General features: G+C 43.3%; 1 protein-coding gene across 2 annotated transcripts; it reads right to left on the reverse strand.

Moving 5' to 3' along the window:
* Positions 1 to 5,189: 5,189 nt before the first annotated feature.
* GABARAPL1 (GABA type A receptor associated protein like 1) lies at positions 5,190 to 14,944 on the reverse strand. Of its 2 annotated transcripts, XM_013958185.2 has the most exons (5): positions 14,669 to 14,944; positions 10,501 to 10,579; positions 9,388 to 9,506; positions 7,826 to 7,913; positions 5,190 to 7,089 (listed from the first exon to the last, which is right to left on the reverse strand). In XM_013958185.2, exons 1-4 carry the CDS (start codon positions 14,756 to 14,758, stop codon positions 7,848 to 7,850), a joined length of 354 nt encoding a protein of 117 aa, XP_013813639.1. In that variant the 5' UTR covers positions 14,759 to 14,944; the 3' UTR covers positions 5,190 to 7,089; positions 7,826 to 7,847. The 2 variants fall into 2 exon arrangements, with proteins under 2 accessions (XP_013813639.1, XP_013813638.1); XM_013958184.2 differs by having other exon boundaries at positions 5,190 to 7,913.
* Positions 14,945 to 15,644: the final 700 nt, after the last annotated feature.

Raw genomic sequence — 15,644 nt, forward strand, 5'->3', positions numbered from 1 at the left:
TGATTCTGGCTTCTAGAATAGTTTAAATTTTAACAGAAGGTATTTTCCCCTGTGACTCAATTATGGAATGGCAGTTTTCTTTCAGGAAATTCATGAGGCAAAATCAACTGAAATCTCTTTACAAGAAGCAATATCTCAGTCATTGCATTGATGTTAACTTGCTGTTGCTTCTCCATTTCATTAAGTAGCTGTAGGGTCTTCAATCTATACAGTTGAATAAGTGCTTTCTGATCTTCTGAGGTCAAGGCAGTAGTCAATGCCACAAGGAAGTGTGGCATTTTTTCTAATGACAGTTGAATCCCACGAACCTCCCTAACATCTGAAACGAAGACATAGATTTTTAAGCGCTTGTTCCTTTCTTTACAGCCAGGGAATTCTGTCCCAAGAGGGTAAAGTTATCAGCAGTGGCTTAGGGCAGATTTTTATTTAGACATTCAGAAACATCAGGTTTTCTTTCTGCTTCATCATGTGGCTGTATATCCTTAAAAATCTACAGTCCAACAAAAGAAAGTATCACTGAAAGTCTATGGCTATAGTGTCACATTTATTTCAATTTCTTCTAAAGTGAGTAGGACTTTACCGCTGAAGACCTACAGCTAAGTGCCTAAACTCTTTTCAAAATGACATTTAGGTTCCTAATTCATTTGAATATTTTTGCAATTTCATGAAGCTTCTTCATAATAGAAGAGCAGATGCTAAATACCTGTAAGTTGCCAGAAAATCCAAGAAAATGAAAAAGAGAAGAAGAAAATGCAATTTTTTTTTAATCAGGCTTGCTCTTTTAGTGCACAGAAAGAAGGCATTGATAAATGTATCAATAAGCTTTGAACATAACTGTGCTGAAAGACAATTCATAACTCAGATCAAAGACAATGTTTTCTTGGCAGTATAGTCAGAGTAGGAGCTACCTTCTTGTTGCTGGTTCTGTCAAAGAAATCAGAGCTTTTCCAGTCTACAAATGGCAGAACATCAAAACATTATGATACTGCATTCACAAAGACGATGAGGCATTTGTTTCATTAGTGAAAGAGAATATGAATATACAGAAGTCAGATTTCAAATTTTAGCATCTAATGAGTATAATCCTATTGCTAGAGGTGTTAGAGATCAGGGGGACAAGGCTTTTTTTCTGTCTCTGTTACTATTTGTTGTGCGGTCTTGGGGCAAGCCAGTTCACATCTCTGTGCCTCACTTTCCCCTGCTGCAAGTTGGCAACAATAATAGCTACCTCACCAGGCTGTTGTGAGGCTGAATAGATCAGAATTTGTGAAATGACTGAGACTGTCATATAGAACTTGCGATATAAGTGAAAAGTAATAAAATGTAAATATGATCAGACCCCTCACTGCTCATTTTCTGTTGTGTGCCCCTGGACCAAATTAATTGTGAAATGTTCCAATCTTACGTCTCTGAACAATCACAGCAAAACTGAAGAATACTAATTTCAAATTCTGGTCTCTGTTAGCAATTTCTACATCTTTTTTATATACATTCTTAAATACTGTAATACAGCTTGAATTCTGCCTTTTTTGGTTCTGTGTGTACTGCTACACTTATTCTAAAAGCCTTGTTTTGCTCATTGTCTTCTAAAGGTTCATCTCCTAAATCTTCAGCTCTATCACCCTTCTTAGCTGCATGATGATACCACTCTTTTGATGATACGATCACTTTGCTTCTGGTCCCAGATTACCTGTTTACAAAAAAAGGGACTATCCCTATGATAAGAGTTCAGTTATTTGCCCTGCCATGGACTTCCTGTGCAATGTCAGGCAAGTCATTTAGCCTCTCTCTAACCACCATCTCCCCACTGTCAAACAGACTTATAGCACTGGGGTAACACAAAAGCTTTAAGGAACTCAGGTGGCTATAGTAATGACTATGCACAAAAGGACTAATTAGAGAGACATGTAGGTAAATAACCAGAGCTTCACCAGATACTCAGCTTTGTGAATGAGATCTATGTGCAATTGCAATTTCACTTGTAGTCACAGCAATCTGCATGTGCAGGTACCTTTTGGAGCCACTATGAATCTCATCTAGGAGCTTCTGCTGCGATACCTTTTGGTGTCAGTTTGAGCTGTCTGTACCTTTTCACTCCTGCCCTGCAGCCACTCTGCCGTTCCACACAATTCTGCCAGTTCCTTTCACTAATATCCTGCAGTCCTTCTGCTAGTCTGTTCTTGCTCTCCTCCTACATTTCTGCCAGGATATAACCTCCATCTGCACTCCACAAATTGCTAATATTCCATCTCTGCCTCCCTCCTATTCTCCCAGTCCACCCCTGTCCCAATCAGAAGCATTCTGCTTTTATAGCCCTCTGATTTTTACCTTCAGTTGCAAAGGAAGGAGGAAAGAGGGACCACTGTTTCTTCACCTCTGAAGTATGGCTGTAGTTAGTGGTTTGTTTTCCTACAAGGTTTCCTGTGAATTAGTGTTTCTTTGGCATCCCTCGCACCCCATAGGTAAGATGCGGGTATATAGTGGCTTTGGATTTCAGGTACATTTTCTGAGCTTTCCAGGTTCCTTTCACACTCTTTCTTTTCTCTTGCACACTTTTCTGCAACCACTGGCAGCCTGCAACTGTGTATTACACTGGGCATTTTTTTCCTTCCTGTGTTTCCCTACTGATTTCTATTTATTAGCGGTCTCTTTTGGCATGTGGTTGTTGGCCTCAGTTGTGCTGAATACGTGTTTGTGTACAATGCATCCTAAGGGCTGGATGGAAGCCTGTGCACACAGGCGTGTAGTACAGTTTGCTATATTTCTCTCTTGAGTCCTTGGATATGCTACACTTTCCTAGAGTGGCTGTGGTCCAGGCATGCATGTGTTACATTCTATGTGCATTCGTCTTCCTTTTCCTTTCCTTTTGACAGTGTTTTTCACGTGTGCTATCTGTGTGAGGAGCTGAACTATACTGTGTGTAGTGTGTATCACTCTCTCCATTAGATCCTTTCTGCTTACCTGTGCTACAGCTGAACACTGTCCAAATGGTATGCATTGTGTATTTGCTGTGTTGCAGGGCTTGGCATAGAAAGTATGTGTTTTTTGACAGTGTATCATGGGAATGCACGCATGTTCATTACGACATGGGGCATGGCTGAAGGCATGCAGTGGGTGTTTGCATGGTAATGTTCATAATGGGGCCAGTGCAGCTGGTGAAGATGCATGTATGTGTCATGTGGCGTAAAGCATGGCAGAAGATGTGCACGTGTGTGCACAAGCATGTCTGTGGTGAGCATGGTGTGGTATGAGGTACAGGATACAGCATATGCAGGGTCAAGGAGGTTTGTTCATGGGTATTTGTTGTGGGAGTGATATGCAATGACTATTTGATGTGAAGAATTTGCAGCTTCTTGCCTTTTCCCCATTTCCCACAACCCTGCTCACTGTGTTTGGCAGCAAAGTCTCTTCTAACCCCAGGTAATGAAGGTAGGTGATGCTGCTGGATTAGAGCAAATCCCAGCTTTCTGTCACCTCCCATGAGAGAGAGGAAGGCTGGGCAGGCAATGACTTCAAAGGTAAAGAAAGCACTCTCTTCCTACTAATCTTGCTGCACCCTTAGGGGAGAAAGGGCAGGTGCTACTAGAGGAATAAGAGGATGTTGGAAGAGAGAAAAGGGTTTATTTAGCTCAAGGAAGGGATACTCTCTATGTCTGAGCAAGGATATATACCATCAACTCCTGATCTCCCCAACATGTTAGGAGACAGTCTCAAGTTCCCCTTTCAATTGCCACCCACCTACAGACCCTCTGTACTTCTAGATAGCTCCCTTTGTCAGTCTTTCATGAACGGTATCCATAGCACTGAGCAGTGGTGGAAGAGATCATATCTGAGAAAGCAACACCAGCTTTCCAGTAGGAAGGAAAAAGACTGCAGATTTGATTGCAGTTGTGTGACATGCCATGTAGAGGGCTGTATACGCTGGGATTACTGAATGGGGATGCTTTTGCCCTAACATATAACAAAAAGTTATGTCCTCTGAAAACACCAGAGATTTATATTCATTGACCTAAAGGGGTGCTGCTACATGGAAGACTGTTTCAAAGGGGCCAAGCAGCAAGCTAGCAAAGGGGAAGAGGGATACTGACCAAAATGGTTATATGAATTGGCTCAAAGATGGTAATGTACAGCACGAGCCAGGAGAATGTCTTGCTACTGGTAACAGGGACTGCTTCCTCCTGGAAGCTCTCCGTGTTCCTGAGGGGTACGTGAACACTGCAGGGGATTGCTCAAAAGAGCAGAGAGGATTTCTGGCAAAACAACAAAATAGGGTCCTGGCTCTGACAAAAAAGGCTCTAAGCTGTGCAAAAGTAAAAGTAAGAAGTAGACAGGAGGTGGATCAGATCAGTTTTTTCCTTCAGCCAATAATTCAACACATTTAATCGTGTGCAGTTCTAGCAACGCTCTCATTTGAAAATGGGATCTTAATGTTCTGCTGCTGCTACAATGTATCATTATGTACACCGTTTGTTAACAATCTTTTAATTCCCAAAGAACAGTACAACATTCAGATGACAACGACTGGCCAGAGTGCAAGATCAGGGAGAATCAGACCCTTATTTTACAAAGACGCTGCAAGATCCATCTTTTTCAGGAAAATATTAACCAATTCCTATAACACACGTGTTTCCAGGCATGAGCTGTGCTTTGAGACTCATGCAAGCTTCCAAATGAAGTGTCAAGCCCACTGGAGAAAGGGCTATGTTTGTTTAAATGCATCTCAGACTTTCACATCTCTCATTCTTTAGGGTGCTGGAAAGCATGTTCTTTAGATGGGAAATGGATATGCTGGTGTCAGGGCCCTCAGTGCACTGAGCCTTAATGGCTCTGCCCTGCCTCCCCCAACACATCTGCCCATTGGCCCTGGAGCAAGGACTGTTCAGGGCCTTAAAAAGGCAGAAAATACCTCAGTGCACCCACTACTCTCTTTGAGACCTTCCCATACCACTCAGGTACAATTAAAGTTCACATCAATGGTATGGCAAGACATAGGAGGGTGTATGCATGTGACAATACAACCAGAAAAAGAAGAGATGTGACACATGATACACAGGACAGAAGAAAACCAGAGTTCCAGAAAAAAGTAGCAATGAGAAGTTCTGATAAAGCTGCCCCTCTTGGACAAGCCCTTTATTTACAACTGTGTATGTGGGAGAGAAACATTACAGCCACCCATTTTGGATAAAGCCTTTGATTTCCAAATGTGTCTTTATTGATTGGTTGATTTAGCTCAAGTAACATGAACTTTATTTTACAAGAAGCTAACCAACAGAAAAAAATTACCACAATTACCTTGTACAATATTGGACTACCACAAAAACAGAAGTCAATGCCACAACCCAGTTAAAAGAAATGTAAAATAATTAAATTAATCAGGAAACCCTACATGTAACAAACAGCTGAGATTAGTCCTACACATCACTTATAAACCCAGCAGTGGGAGGGAAGGGGAGGTCTGAACACAAAGTCAAGCATTTCACCTTCCAACTCTTTCTCCCCTGAGTGTGCCCAAGCATGAGCTAGTTTGAGACAACACATAACCACATGCTTAGTAGTATGTGTGTGAGCACGTGGGACAGTGGTAGAGATGCATGCCATCCTGTCCTGCCCTACCTTGTCTTTTACCCTGAAAAGTGTTCTGGGTCTGTTTTCTGTTTCAGAAACTTCAGAACTTAAAATAAGAGACTGATGTGGATTTGCATGCAAAGGATGTGAAAACAGCCTGATAGAGGAGAGTGGGTCAAAAAGAGAGGACTGTACACTGTAGGCAGAACTGATTTAAATCAGGGAGTAGGTATAATTCATCCCAACATGTTTACTCTGGATGAGCACATGACTGCGCAGCAAAACTGAAGTTCAGAATGAAAAGCTGGGGATACTAAGCCACACATTTCTTCTTTTGTTTCCCCATTTTCTGTCTGCTCATTATGATTATCCTAACTACACCCTTTGCACACCTTCCTTTCTCTCTCATTCCAGTCTACTACTTTCCATACCACACAGGCAATGATCCTCCTGCCCTACGGCCTCCCTGACCTTCACACAACTCTGCCAATGACTCTTGCTCCACACTCCCTGAATGCTCTTCTTGCCTTACACACTTTAGTGGAACAGCAGTCAGAAAAGGCTGAAATCTGATTTTCTATCTCCCACAATCAGAGGAGCACTCATCTTGATTTCTCATTCCTAAGGAGCTGGGATGTAATTTCTTCATGTAAATACAGTAAACACCCTCAACTTACATTGGGATCTGCCTGTCTTCTTCATCCTTCTTTGTCTCTCTCCTATATGTAGGAATGTTTACAATAATTCAGTTCAGTTCTCTAATATTTAGATAAAAACCTTAATCTAGAATTTTCCTGGAAGTCAGCTCATTCCCCAAAACCCAACTCCTACATCAGAGTAATGGCAGTTATGGGAAAATCTGCTGTTTGTGCCACCAGGAAAAAACTGCTTTAGCATGACAGCATAAGGCTTGCACAGGACAGAATCTGTCTGGTACCCTTCTAAGAACAGTACTGGTTTAAAAGGGGCAGGGGGGAAGCAATCTATAGAGAATCTGCCCTGAAGAGATTTAGTTCCCATCCCCCTCATGCCTAAAAGCACTTCTCTGGAGGCAAAGAGTATCCAATCACAGAAAGCCAGGAAAATGTGTTTGTGAGGGACCAATTTCCTCTGCTTGTGAATGTGGTGCAAGATCTGTACAGGAATGAGACATGGAAGGGGAGGTTAAACCCACAGAATTTCTGCCATCTTCAAACTTGCAGAAGATTGTTACAAAGACAACACAAATAGATTATTCTCCATGTTCAGCAGTATCAAGACCATAGTAGTAAGTTGCCTTAATACACAGCAAGGGAGACTGAAGATATCACAAAAAGCTTTCTCACTTGGAGGCAAGCTAGGAAATGGAACAGGCTATCACAGCAGCCTACAGGAACGGCATCAGTGAACCTCACTAAGAACAAGTTAGATGAACAGCCATGGAAATTTTTGGTATACTCAGTCCTGTCTCAGAGTCTGAGTAGGCTAGAAGTTCTCTTGATGTCCTTTCTAGCCCTATGCTTATGAGTCTATCAGTTGGCTTCACTGAAAAGAACAAAAGGATTAGTCTCAAACTTTTGTCCAGAACTTGCAATTAAAGCAGCAAAGAAATAAAAAATCCTTCTTTTTTCCCCTCCCCCTCAGCCTTTACATGCCACAACTGAGGAGTTCTCAGCCCTCAGAGTTAGCCCTTTTAATAGTGATGTGATGGGAAATGCAATAGTCTTGCAATGCTTCACAGGCAGCAGCTGGAGTGAGGACTGTCAGCACAAGACAGCTTTGTACAGGCAGAACAAAATATTGCACTGCTCACTGAATGCTCATAGGAGTGCAACTCAAACCATGGGCAAGGTGTGACAAGGTCAGCGTACAATACATGTTCCAGACGTGCCACCCTCATCCAGTGAAAGGGTTACACATGAATAGCCATTTCTTTCCTGCCCAGTCACTCTGCAGGAGGTCCACAACACTGGCTTGTCTAGCAGCCTCCAGTACTGGCTAACAAATTCCAGCTGTGGCAAGAGAAGAACTACAAAAAATGGAGTCTCCCCAACCCTCAGCACAGAATCCCTTGTTAGCCTATCAGTTTGCCCTTTCACACCATTTCTTCTTACCCTCCCTCCCCTCAGTTTAGAAATAATGATTATAATTAATGCATGAAGGTGATGGCATTGTGCATGTGATTCACTTCCAGTTCTCCTTCCCTCTTCTCAAGTGTTCTCCTTCCTCCTCTCCAACACACCCCCACCCCCGCAAAATCAGTTCCATCTGTCCATCTCGCCTGCATGACTGGTGGCTGGTGTTCACTTGCCATAGACGCTCTCATCACTGTAGGCCACATAGAGAAAATAGTCCTCCTCATGGTTATCCTGGGAGGAGAGAGAAGGAAAAAGTAACAAACCAAAACCCTGTAACTCATCATATGTGAAAATGCCCAAGCAAGAGGTCACTGTAACAGCTAGAGGGCATAACATCTTTCACTGTTTCTTTCTCTCCATGGAAGGCTTCACCTCCTTATACCACAGGGCCCTTTAGGTGGCTGAGCACAGAGCAACTCTCTCTCTCTGGCCCCAACTCTACTACTAAATTGAAGAATGTCACATTTTGGGGCACACTGAATTTACTAGTACAACCACAGCCTGAGCATGCTAGAAACATGCAAGCACTGTGGAACAGAGACAGCTGTTTGTTGCAGGCTGTGCAGCAGAATCTCAGCACTGATACAGCCTTAAGATTGGGAGGAGAGACTTGGAAGGCTTCAACAAGTCAAAAACCCTCTTTGGATACTTCCACACTTGACAAACATTTATAATTGCTATTTTTCAGAATACCTTGACAGGTGGTTATATTTCTAGTCCTGTTTTACAGATGGTCTACAAAGCTGAGATAGATGTTAAGTGATTACCTTGACACAAAAAGTCTGCAGAATGCTAGGAACAGAGCCCAGATCTCAGCTCTAGACAGTTAGATCTACCTTCCTCTGATGTGTTCAGATTTGTGAAAGTGCCTGTGTGTGTTCATTTTATATTGCCTTCATTAGCCTACACACACACTGTGCAGTTATTGTCAAAAAATGATGGGCCAAATAGGGTTCATAGCACCATACCAGAGTCTCTTATTAAAACACACTAGCATAGCAGGAGGGAGGTTTTTGATTGAAATCAATCCAGGCTGCAAACTAGTCATGATATAATGCCAATATAATTAAGGAACATTACTTTGATGGCCAAAGAATATGCCTTCAAAGTTGATCAAATAGTACTTCTCAGTAGAAATATTGGGAAACAATGTTCACAGTGTCCTAAGAGGTCCTTGCATATACAGTACAAGTTACAAAAAACTAATCCAAAACAAAGAATAAGCGTTCACTGAAAAAGCACTTGCAGGCAGTTTGTTGTCCAGCAATACTGTGCTCTTATCCCAACTAAAAGGAAATTTCTTTTGTATAAACAGGAAAGCTGATACATAAGTTTGTTCATTTTTTTTTCCCCAGTCAGACTCTCTCCTCTGCAATACAGACAGGTGGTTTATGGCAAAACTTTATTTAAGTAGTAGGACCAACATGTCACTGCTGAGGCAACTATTCACCACCTAATACAACAACACTTTCAACTAGCAAACAATTAAAATAATTAGGCTCCCCAGGCTCCTCTTTATAACCACAAAATGGAACTTTCCCAAACAGGTGATGGAATATTGCCAAGGGTAAGGGGTCCATGTTTAGGGACCTGTTGTCAGGCTTCACCCATTGCCACTTAAGCAGTGCTCAGTGATACTTCAGTGAGGATATATATTCTTATGGACACTCCACCAAAAGGAGAAAGAGAGATGTGCCAGGCTTACCTCATACAGCTGTCCCATGGTAGCACTGGTGGGAGGGATGGTATTATTGACAAAGAAGAACAGGGCATCCTCTGGCCTCAGGTGGATCCTCTTTCGGATTAAGAAGTAGAACTGGCCAACTGAAGAAAAACAGGGGAGACTGCTTTAAATGCAGAAAGATCGTGGGTTTTGTTTAGCCACTAAGCATGGTTGTTTCTTTTTGGGAAAGAAGTGGGGGAAACCACATGCTGTATGTAAAAAGTAAGAGAGAAAAAAAGGAACAATGCAGGAAAGAAAGAAGGAACTTCACGATGGTCACCACATTAGCAGCTGACCCACTCAGAGCTGGTAAGTGTTGGGCCAGTGCAGCTTTTCAGGTTTACCCATACTGCCTCTGACTACTGCTGTACTCTCTAAATCCACACTCCATCTATTATGATATAAAATGCTCTATAGCAGGGACTGGTGGGAAAATCTCTAATCAGCTTAATCTTTAAATCCTGTATACCAAAGGTACCATATAGAATTTTGCCTCAGTGTAAACAGTCATATCATTCCTGAAAACAAATTTAATCCTTACAGTCTATTCGCTTGAGCTTTGCTGCACAAGATGTTCCACGGTCAACTATATACTGCAGGAAAAAAGATTCTGTTCCTTTAAGTGATTCATAAATGTAATCACACACAAAATGGCCATGACTATTTGGAAAAGGAACTTTTTGGCCATGACTCCAATCCTGGCAGTGGATAACAGTGGGACTGTTTTAAGAACTTGCCTCTTCCTGAAACAAGGATACAGCCTCTGTCAACTTGAGCTGCAGCTAAGTCATCATTGACTGATGATTGTGTTACTGTCTATGATACACAATTCAGTCATTTTCATCATAAGTAGAAGTCAACAGTGACACATGCACATTAATTGAGTCACTAGGATTCCTCAAAAGACCTCAGAGAATTCTGCATGTTGCAATCCAGGCTGTAAGATACATATATGTAAGTATGGCTAGGTAAACTAGGGTAATGATAAGATGCTCAGCCTGCTTGGATATTTTCTTGATGCTGATCACAGGAGTAAAAAGTACTTCACAGACCTTCTCACTGAAAATCAGGACAAAAGGAGGTAGATTTTCTTACCTGTGAGGTCAGAAGGCACAAGATACTTCCTTTTGTCTAGGTCAGGTACTCTGGCTTTTGGCGCTTTTTCCACAATTACCTTGAGAGAGGGAGAGGGAGAGGGAGAGAGGAAGAAACAAGCCATGGTTATCATAAGAGGGAATGGACCAAGAAGCATCAGTGGAAAAGGATATTATCTTTTAAGAAAGATGGTGCTTCCAGGACTATAGAAATTTCTTTAATCTATAACAAATACACAACATTAAGGAACAGACAAGTGAGAACAAGACTGGAAATCACTGGCAACAGCTGTATTGGAAGCCCAGGACTGAGGCAGTAAGCACAGTGAGTAAAAAACGGAGACTGGAACAGGCATAAAAATAAACTATAACAGCTGGAAAAAAAAAAAAAAAATCAGGTCACCTTGATGGTCCCAGTGCAGGCTAATTTTGTATGAAGAAGCTGCCAGGAGGCTAACACATAGACATAAGAGGTATTACAGATAATTTGAATTGTTTCCAGGTTCCAAACTACCTGGCATAAAATCAGCCCTAGTCCCAGTAGCCCCATATCCTAATTTCTACAGTCACCAATATCAAATGCCCTAGGAAGAAGCAAAGAATGAAGAGAAACTACAGCTCACTGGGGAAGGTTTTTTTTTTTCCTTTAATCCCCAGTTCTTCAGTAGTGAATTTTATACTCTGAAATTTGCACAGTCACATCTTTAAGATTATTTTCCTTACTTCATATAGTTATGGATACTTCCTTAACCATATAAATAAATAATAGAATTTAGAAATGTGTTAGTGTCTGGGCCTGTGGAATTAGGAGAATTTGGATACAAAATACTAATCCTCATTTTATGCGACACAGATGAAGTTCAGTAGTTTTGAGGTCAAACAGGCAAAGAGACCTTCAGCTACAGGAAGAGTTGTCACAAGAACTAGGCAAAATGTTTACCTCAGAAGTAACAAGTATTCCAAAGCAACCTGAGCTTCTTCCAAGAAGAGCCTAGGAAACCTTTCCAAAGGTTGGAGGTATGTTTTCATGGAACTATTGAGTTTGTATGGAAAAAAGTGCAGACAATTTTTTTTTTTTTTGTGGTACATATTTAGTTTTGAACTGGCAGAGATATATTGTGACTCACTCTATGTGGCTTGCTATTCTGCAGAAGCCATTTTGACCACCTAAATGAGAAGCGTGAATTTTTGAACTTTCTCAACTTTTTCTTTCCCTTAGACCCTGTAATTGTAAATACTCCATTTGAGACACTGTGGGACTGATTTCCAAGGGTTCCATGCTCCCATAACTCTTTGCCAACCCAAATCAGCAACTGTCTCTGTTGTGTAATAGAAAGGGCTGAACTGATGTGGACCAGGTCTTCTCTGGAACCAAAATGGTGTTGTCACATCAGCGAGATGTTATGCCAGAGAAATTAAGTTATCACAGAATAGCTGAGGTTGGAGGGGTCCTCTGGAGATCATCTGGTGCAACCCTTCTGCTCAAGCAGGGTCATCTAGAGCAAGTTGCCCAGGACCACGTCCAGTCAGGTTTTGAATGTCTCCAAGGATGGAGACTCCGCAACCTCTCTGGGCGACCCATTCCAATATTCAGCCACTCTCACAGTGAAGAAGTGTTTTCTCACATTCAGATGGCCTTTCCTGTGTTACAGTGATGGGCCTGTATTAGCCTGGGCAAAGTGCCTTATTAATTCAGGTCTACTCTTTCAAGACCCAAGTGAATATCTGCAAAGAATGCCTGACCATAGAGATACTAGCTTGGGCCCTATTTGGATGCTTCACCATGGCCAAATGCCCTGAAAACTGTAAGTTTGTTTTTAAAATAGAAGTATGGTCATTTCTGCCTTTTCAAGAACCTGCTTTTTCAAGCACCTCAGTTAGTACAAGCCATTCAAGCTCTCTGAGATACACTGTGGTGGGACATGCATTTCTATGTAGATGCAACTGACATAGGACAAATGCCTGTGAAGGAAGGATAGTTCTAAGATCTCACTGAATAGGTGTTGGCTGAACAGCAACAGCACTTAGCCTATTCTTTTAACCACGCACACTACAAGGCAATATCTAACACAATAAATTGCAACGAAAACAAACCTTTCTTTTTTGTCTGCAATTACCAAAACAAGTAAGAACAAATAGAACTGTTAGCCAGCAGCAGTGACATGACCATCCTGACCCAGAAGGATAGATCATAACTTGGTCATTAAAATAATAAGGAAAAGAAGATGGTGGGGAAATCCAAAGGAAAAGAAGATGGTGGGGAAATCCAAAGGAAAAGAAGATGGTGGGGAAATCCAAAGGTATGTCATGCCTGTGAGGAAGAAGGGAGAATGCTGGGGCTTCTAAATCCCTAAGAAGCATTCAAATTAGATAATCACTTAGCTTAACAGATCTCCCTCTTGCAAAGAGGCAGAGCAGGAATGGAGGTGCTTTGCTAGACTGATTATCAACAGCAGTTAGTTTGCCTAGTAACACAGGTATCTTTTTCTCAAGTAGTAAAACCTTCACACATCCGTGCGTGTGCACCTCCCCACCCAAAGAAAATCCAAAGGGTAGCAACAGATTATCTGCATATCTGTTGTTGCTGGGTGATGTCAAAGGTAGCATGAGACTGTGCCAACATTATAATCTCAGCAAAACGCTGAGATGTATCAGGGCACAGCAATGTAGGCAGCCAAAGGGACGTCATCTTCAAGGATCCTGCTGTCAGGAAGGGCAGAGACATAAGTGATGCAAAGAATCTTGTCGGCTGCATTCATTTGTTCCAAATGCAGCTCTCTCAATGGGCTTCCCCCCTCATAATCCACATCCAGGCCTCCCCGTGCAGCTTTTTTCATTTATCCTTAACTGCAGCACACCTTGCTATTTGGGTCCTGGCTTCCTCCCTACAGTTCTGCTGATGCTACTCTATCTTGATCTCATTTACTTCTTGCCAGACCAGTTCTGGTCCTTGACTCCCCACATGGCTCTTCTGGACACATCTGTCACGATCTGCTGCATAAACTGCCATGCTAATTCACCCCACTCCTGACCTACAGCGCCCTCTGTGGTCCTCATCTTAACACACACAACAGCATCCACTTCATCCTTGTCTAGCTGTATTCTCAACCTGCTATGCTAGGCCAAGGCTCCCCGAAATTGCAGCTCGGCCAAATGCATCCAAATTCTGACTTCCCAACATTTTTACAAGGCCAGCTGTAGGCCACTCCTAAGATACAAAACGGTGTTGGCCTGTCGGGAAAACATGTAGCATAACTGTTTCCCCTTAGCCTTAGATTCACAGGGAGTCTCAGATATTTTGAATGCAGTACCCCCGGGCAGTAAATCTAGGACAGATCTCTCCAGTGGGGATGAAAAGAAAGAACATTTGCAAAACATTTAATAGAACAAAAAAAAAAATCACAATTAATTTGGTTTGACATTTCTTTTTTTATTATTACCAGTAACTATAAAGCTAGAAGACTTCCACAGGCATTCCAAAGGGACTTAAGGATGAGGAAGCAAAGTGTGGCTAGGAGATCAAAACCTTGTTTCCCAAGTGATGCTTTTTCCATAATAAGGTTAAACGGGAGGGTAGAAAGGCTGAAAAGTTAGCATCATTTTTCTCTCATGTAAAGCACAAGAATAGAACAAGACTGTATCAAAAAGACAGGCCAAAAGAAAGTAAAATAAAAATATAGGGAACGTATCTGGTGACATGGATACAACTCTAGTTTTCTATGAAGAGTGCTCGGTAAACTCACTGTTCTCCTCCATTTTCACAGAGCAAATGGTAAGCTCCTTCCCCATCACCCAGCCCTGTGCACGCAGGCTGCCATAAAAAGATTAGCAGCATTCGCACTGTCAAATTGCTGTGGATCCCTGAAAGAGGGAGGGTATATTACACCCCGCCATCCCCATACATACTTGCTGATAGAGACCTTAGCGGATCCCAACATAATAAATAACCATAGCTTTGCACTAAAGACAAAAGCAGCCTGGAATAAGAACATCAAGGTAACCATCATGCTTACTAATCCAATTTGTTTTCCTTTTCTTTAAAAAAAAAAAACAAAAAACAGTTGATAACAAGAACAAAGACAGGCAGATGGCAGCATGACATGTAAGACAAGCCCCACAAGCAGCAATCGCTGCCATTGTCCAAGTACAAACACACACACCACACTCACAGGGACTCTGTCGGGATATTTCTTTCTGATTTTCTCCCCTTCCTTTTTTCTGTACTCGAAAGGATGGTCTTCTTTGTACTGGAACTTCATGCTGGGGTAATGCCCAGACGTCAGCTTCCCCTCCGAGGGCTGCTGCCGCTCCGTGAGCTACCGCTGGGCACTTCGCGAGCCCTGCGACACTCGCCGCAGCGCAGCGCAACCCGCCGCCACGGAGCAGTGCGGCGCTTGGGCAGCCGCCGTGACCCTCCCCACCCCACGCCACACCGAGCCCAGCTGCAGCTGCCCTAGAACACACAAACAGCGGCGGGGCAAATCGAGCATTGTGACGTCACAGGGAGGCACCCCCGCCGCCATTCTAGACGGTTCCATTGCACCTTCGAGGGGGGGGGAAGTGGACCGGCTGCCGCAAGGTGTGGGACGGCGACCGCAGTCTCTGCCGCCCCCCCCCCACCCCCGCGGCAGGGCGAGGTTCCCGCGTGCGGCCCGCGCCTCGCGTGCGGGAGCAGGGCCTGGCCCGCGCCCCGGGGCGGGTGAGGCGTGCGGAGGATGTCCCCCATCTCCGCGTGTGCGACGCCTCCGCTACAAAGGGCTCCCGGGCGAAACCACTCCCTTTGCGCGGGGGAAGGAGGTGTGGAGCAAAATCATAACAGTGGAACAAGGGCACGTCGGTGACTGTGCCCTGCGACGCAGGCAGCCGAGGGGCAGGGGGCAGCCCCGTGCAGTGTGGCGGGCAGAGCAAGGGACTGCTCTTGCTTGGGAGCAGGCGACAGCTGCTGTTCCTGCTCCATCTGCTCTGCCTCTTGGGCAGAGCTTGTGTCTCGCTCCTCTGCTGTGCAGGGTTGGGGGGGGGGGGTGTTATTATTGTTCATAGTATTTTTTTTATTGTACAGAGCCTGGTTGCTGCCTCATCCCCCCCCCCCCCAAAAAAAAAAAATACAAAGGCAAAATGAACCTATGATTAAGCAGCGTTGCAATT

Source organism: Apteryx mantelli, chromosome 1 (assembly GCF_036417845.1).
Source record: "Apteryx mantelli isolate bAptMan1 chromosome 1, bAptMan1.hap1, whole genome shotgun sequence".
Classification (NCBI taxonomy): domain Eukaryota; kingdom Metazoa; phylum Chordata; class Aves; order Apterygiformes; family Apterygidae; genus Apteryx; species Apteryx mantelli.

Coding starts and splice junctions, on each gene's coding strand:
- GABARAPL1 (XM_013958185.2), bottom strand. CDS start 14,758: ATGAAGTTCCAGTACAAAGAAGACCATCCTTTCGAGTACAGAAAAAAG. Junction 10,580..14,668: donor AATATCCCGACAGAGTCCCT/GTGAGTGTGGTG, acceptor CCCTCTCTCAAG/GTAATTGTGGAAAAAGCGCC. Junction 7,914..9,387: donor CCATGGGACAGCTGTATGAG/GTAAGCCTGGCA, acceptor CTCTCCTCCCAG/GATAACCATGAGGAGGACTA.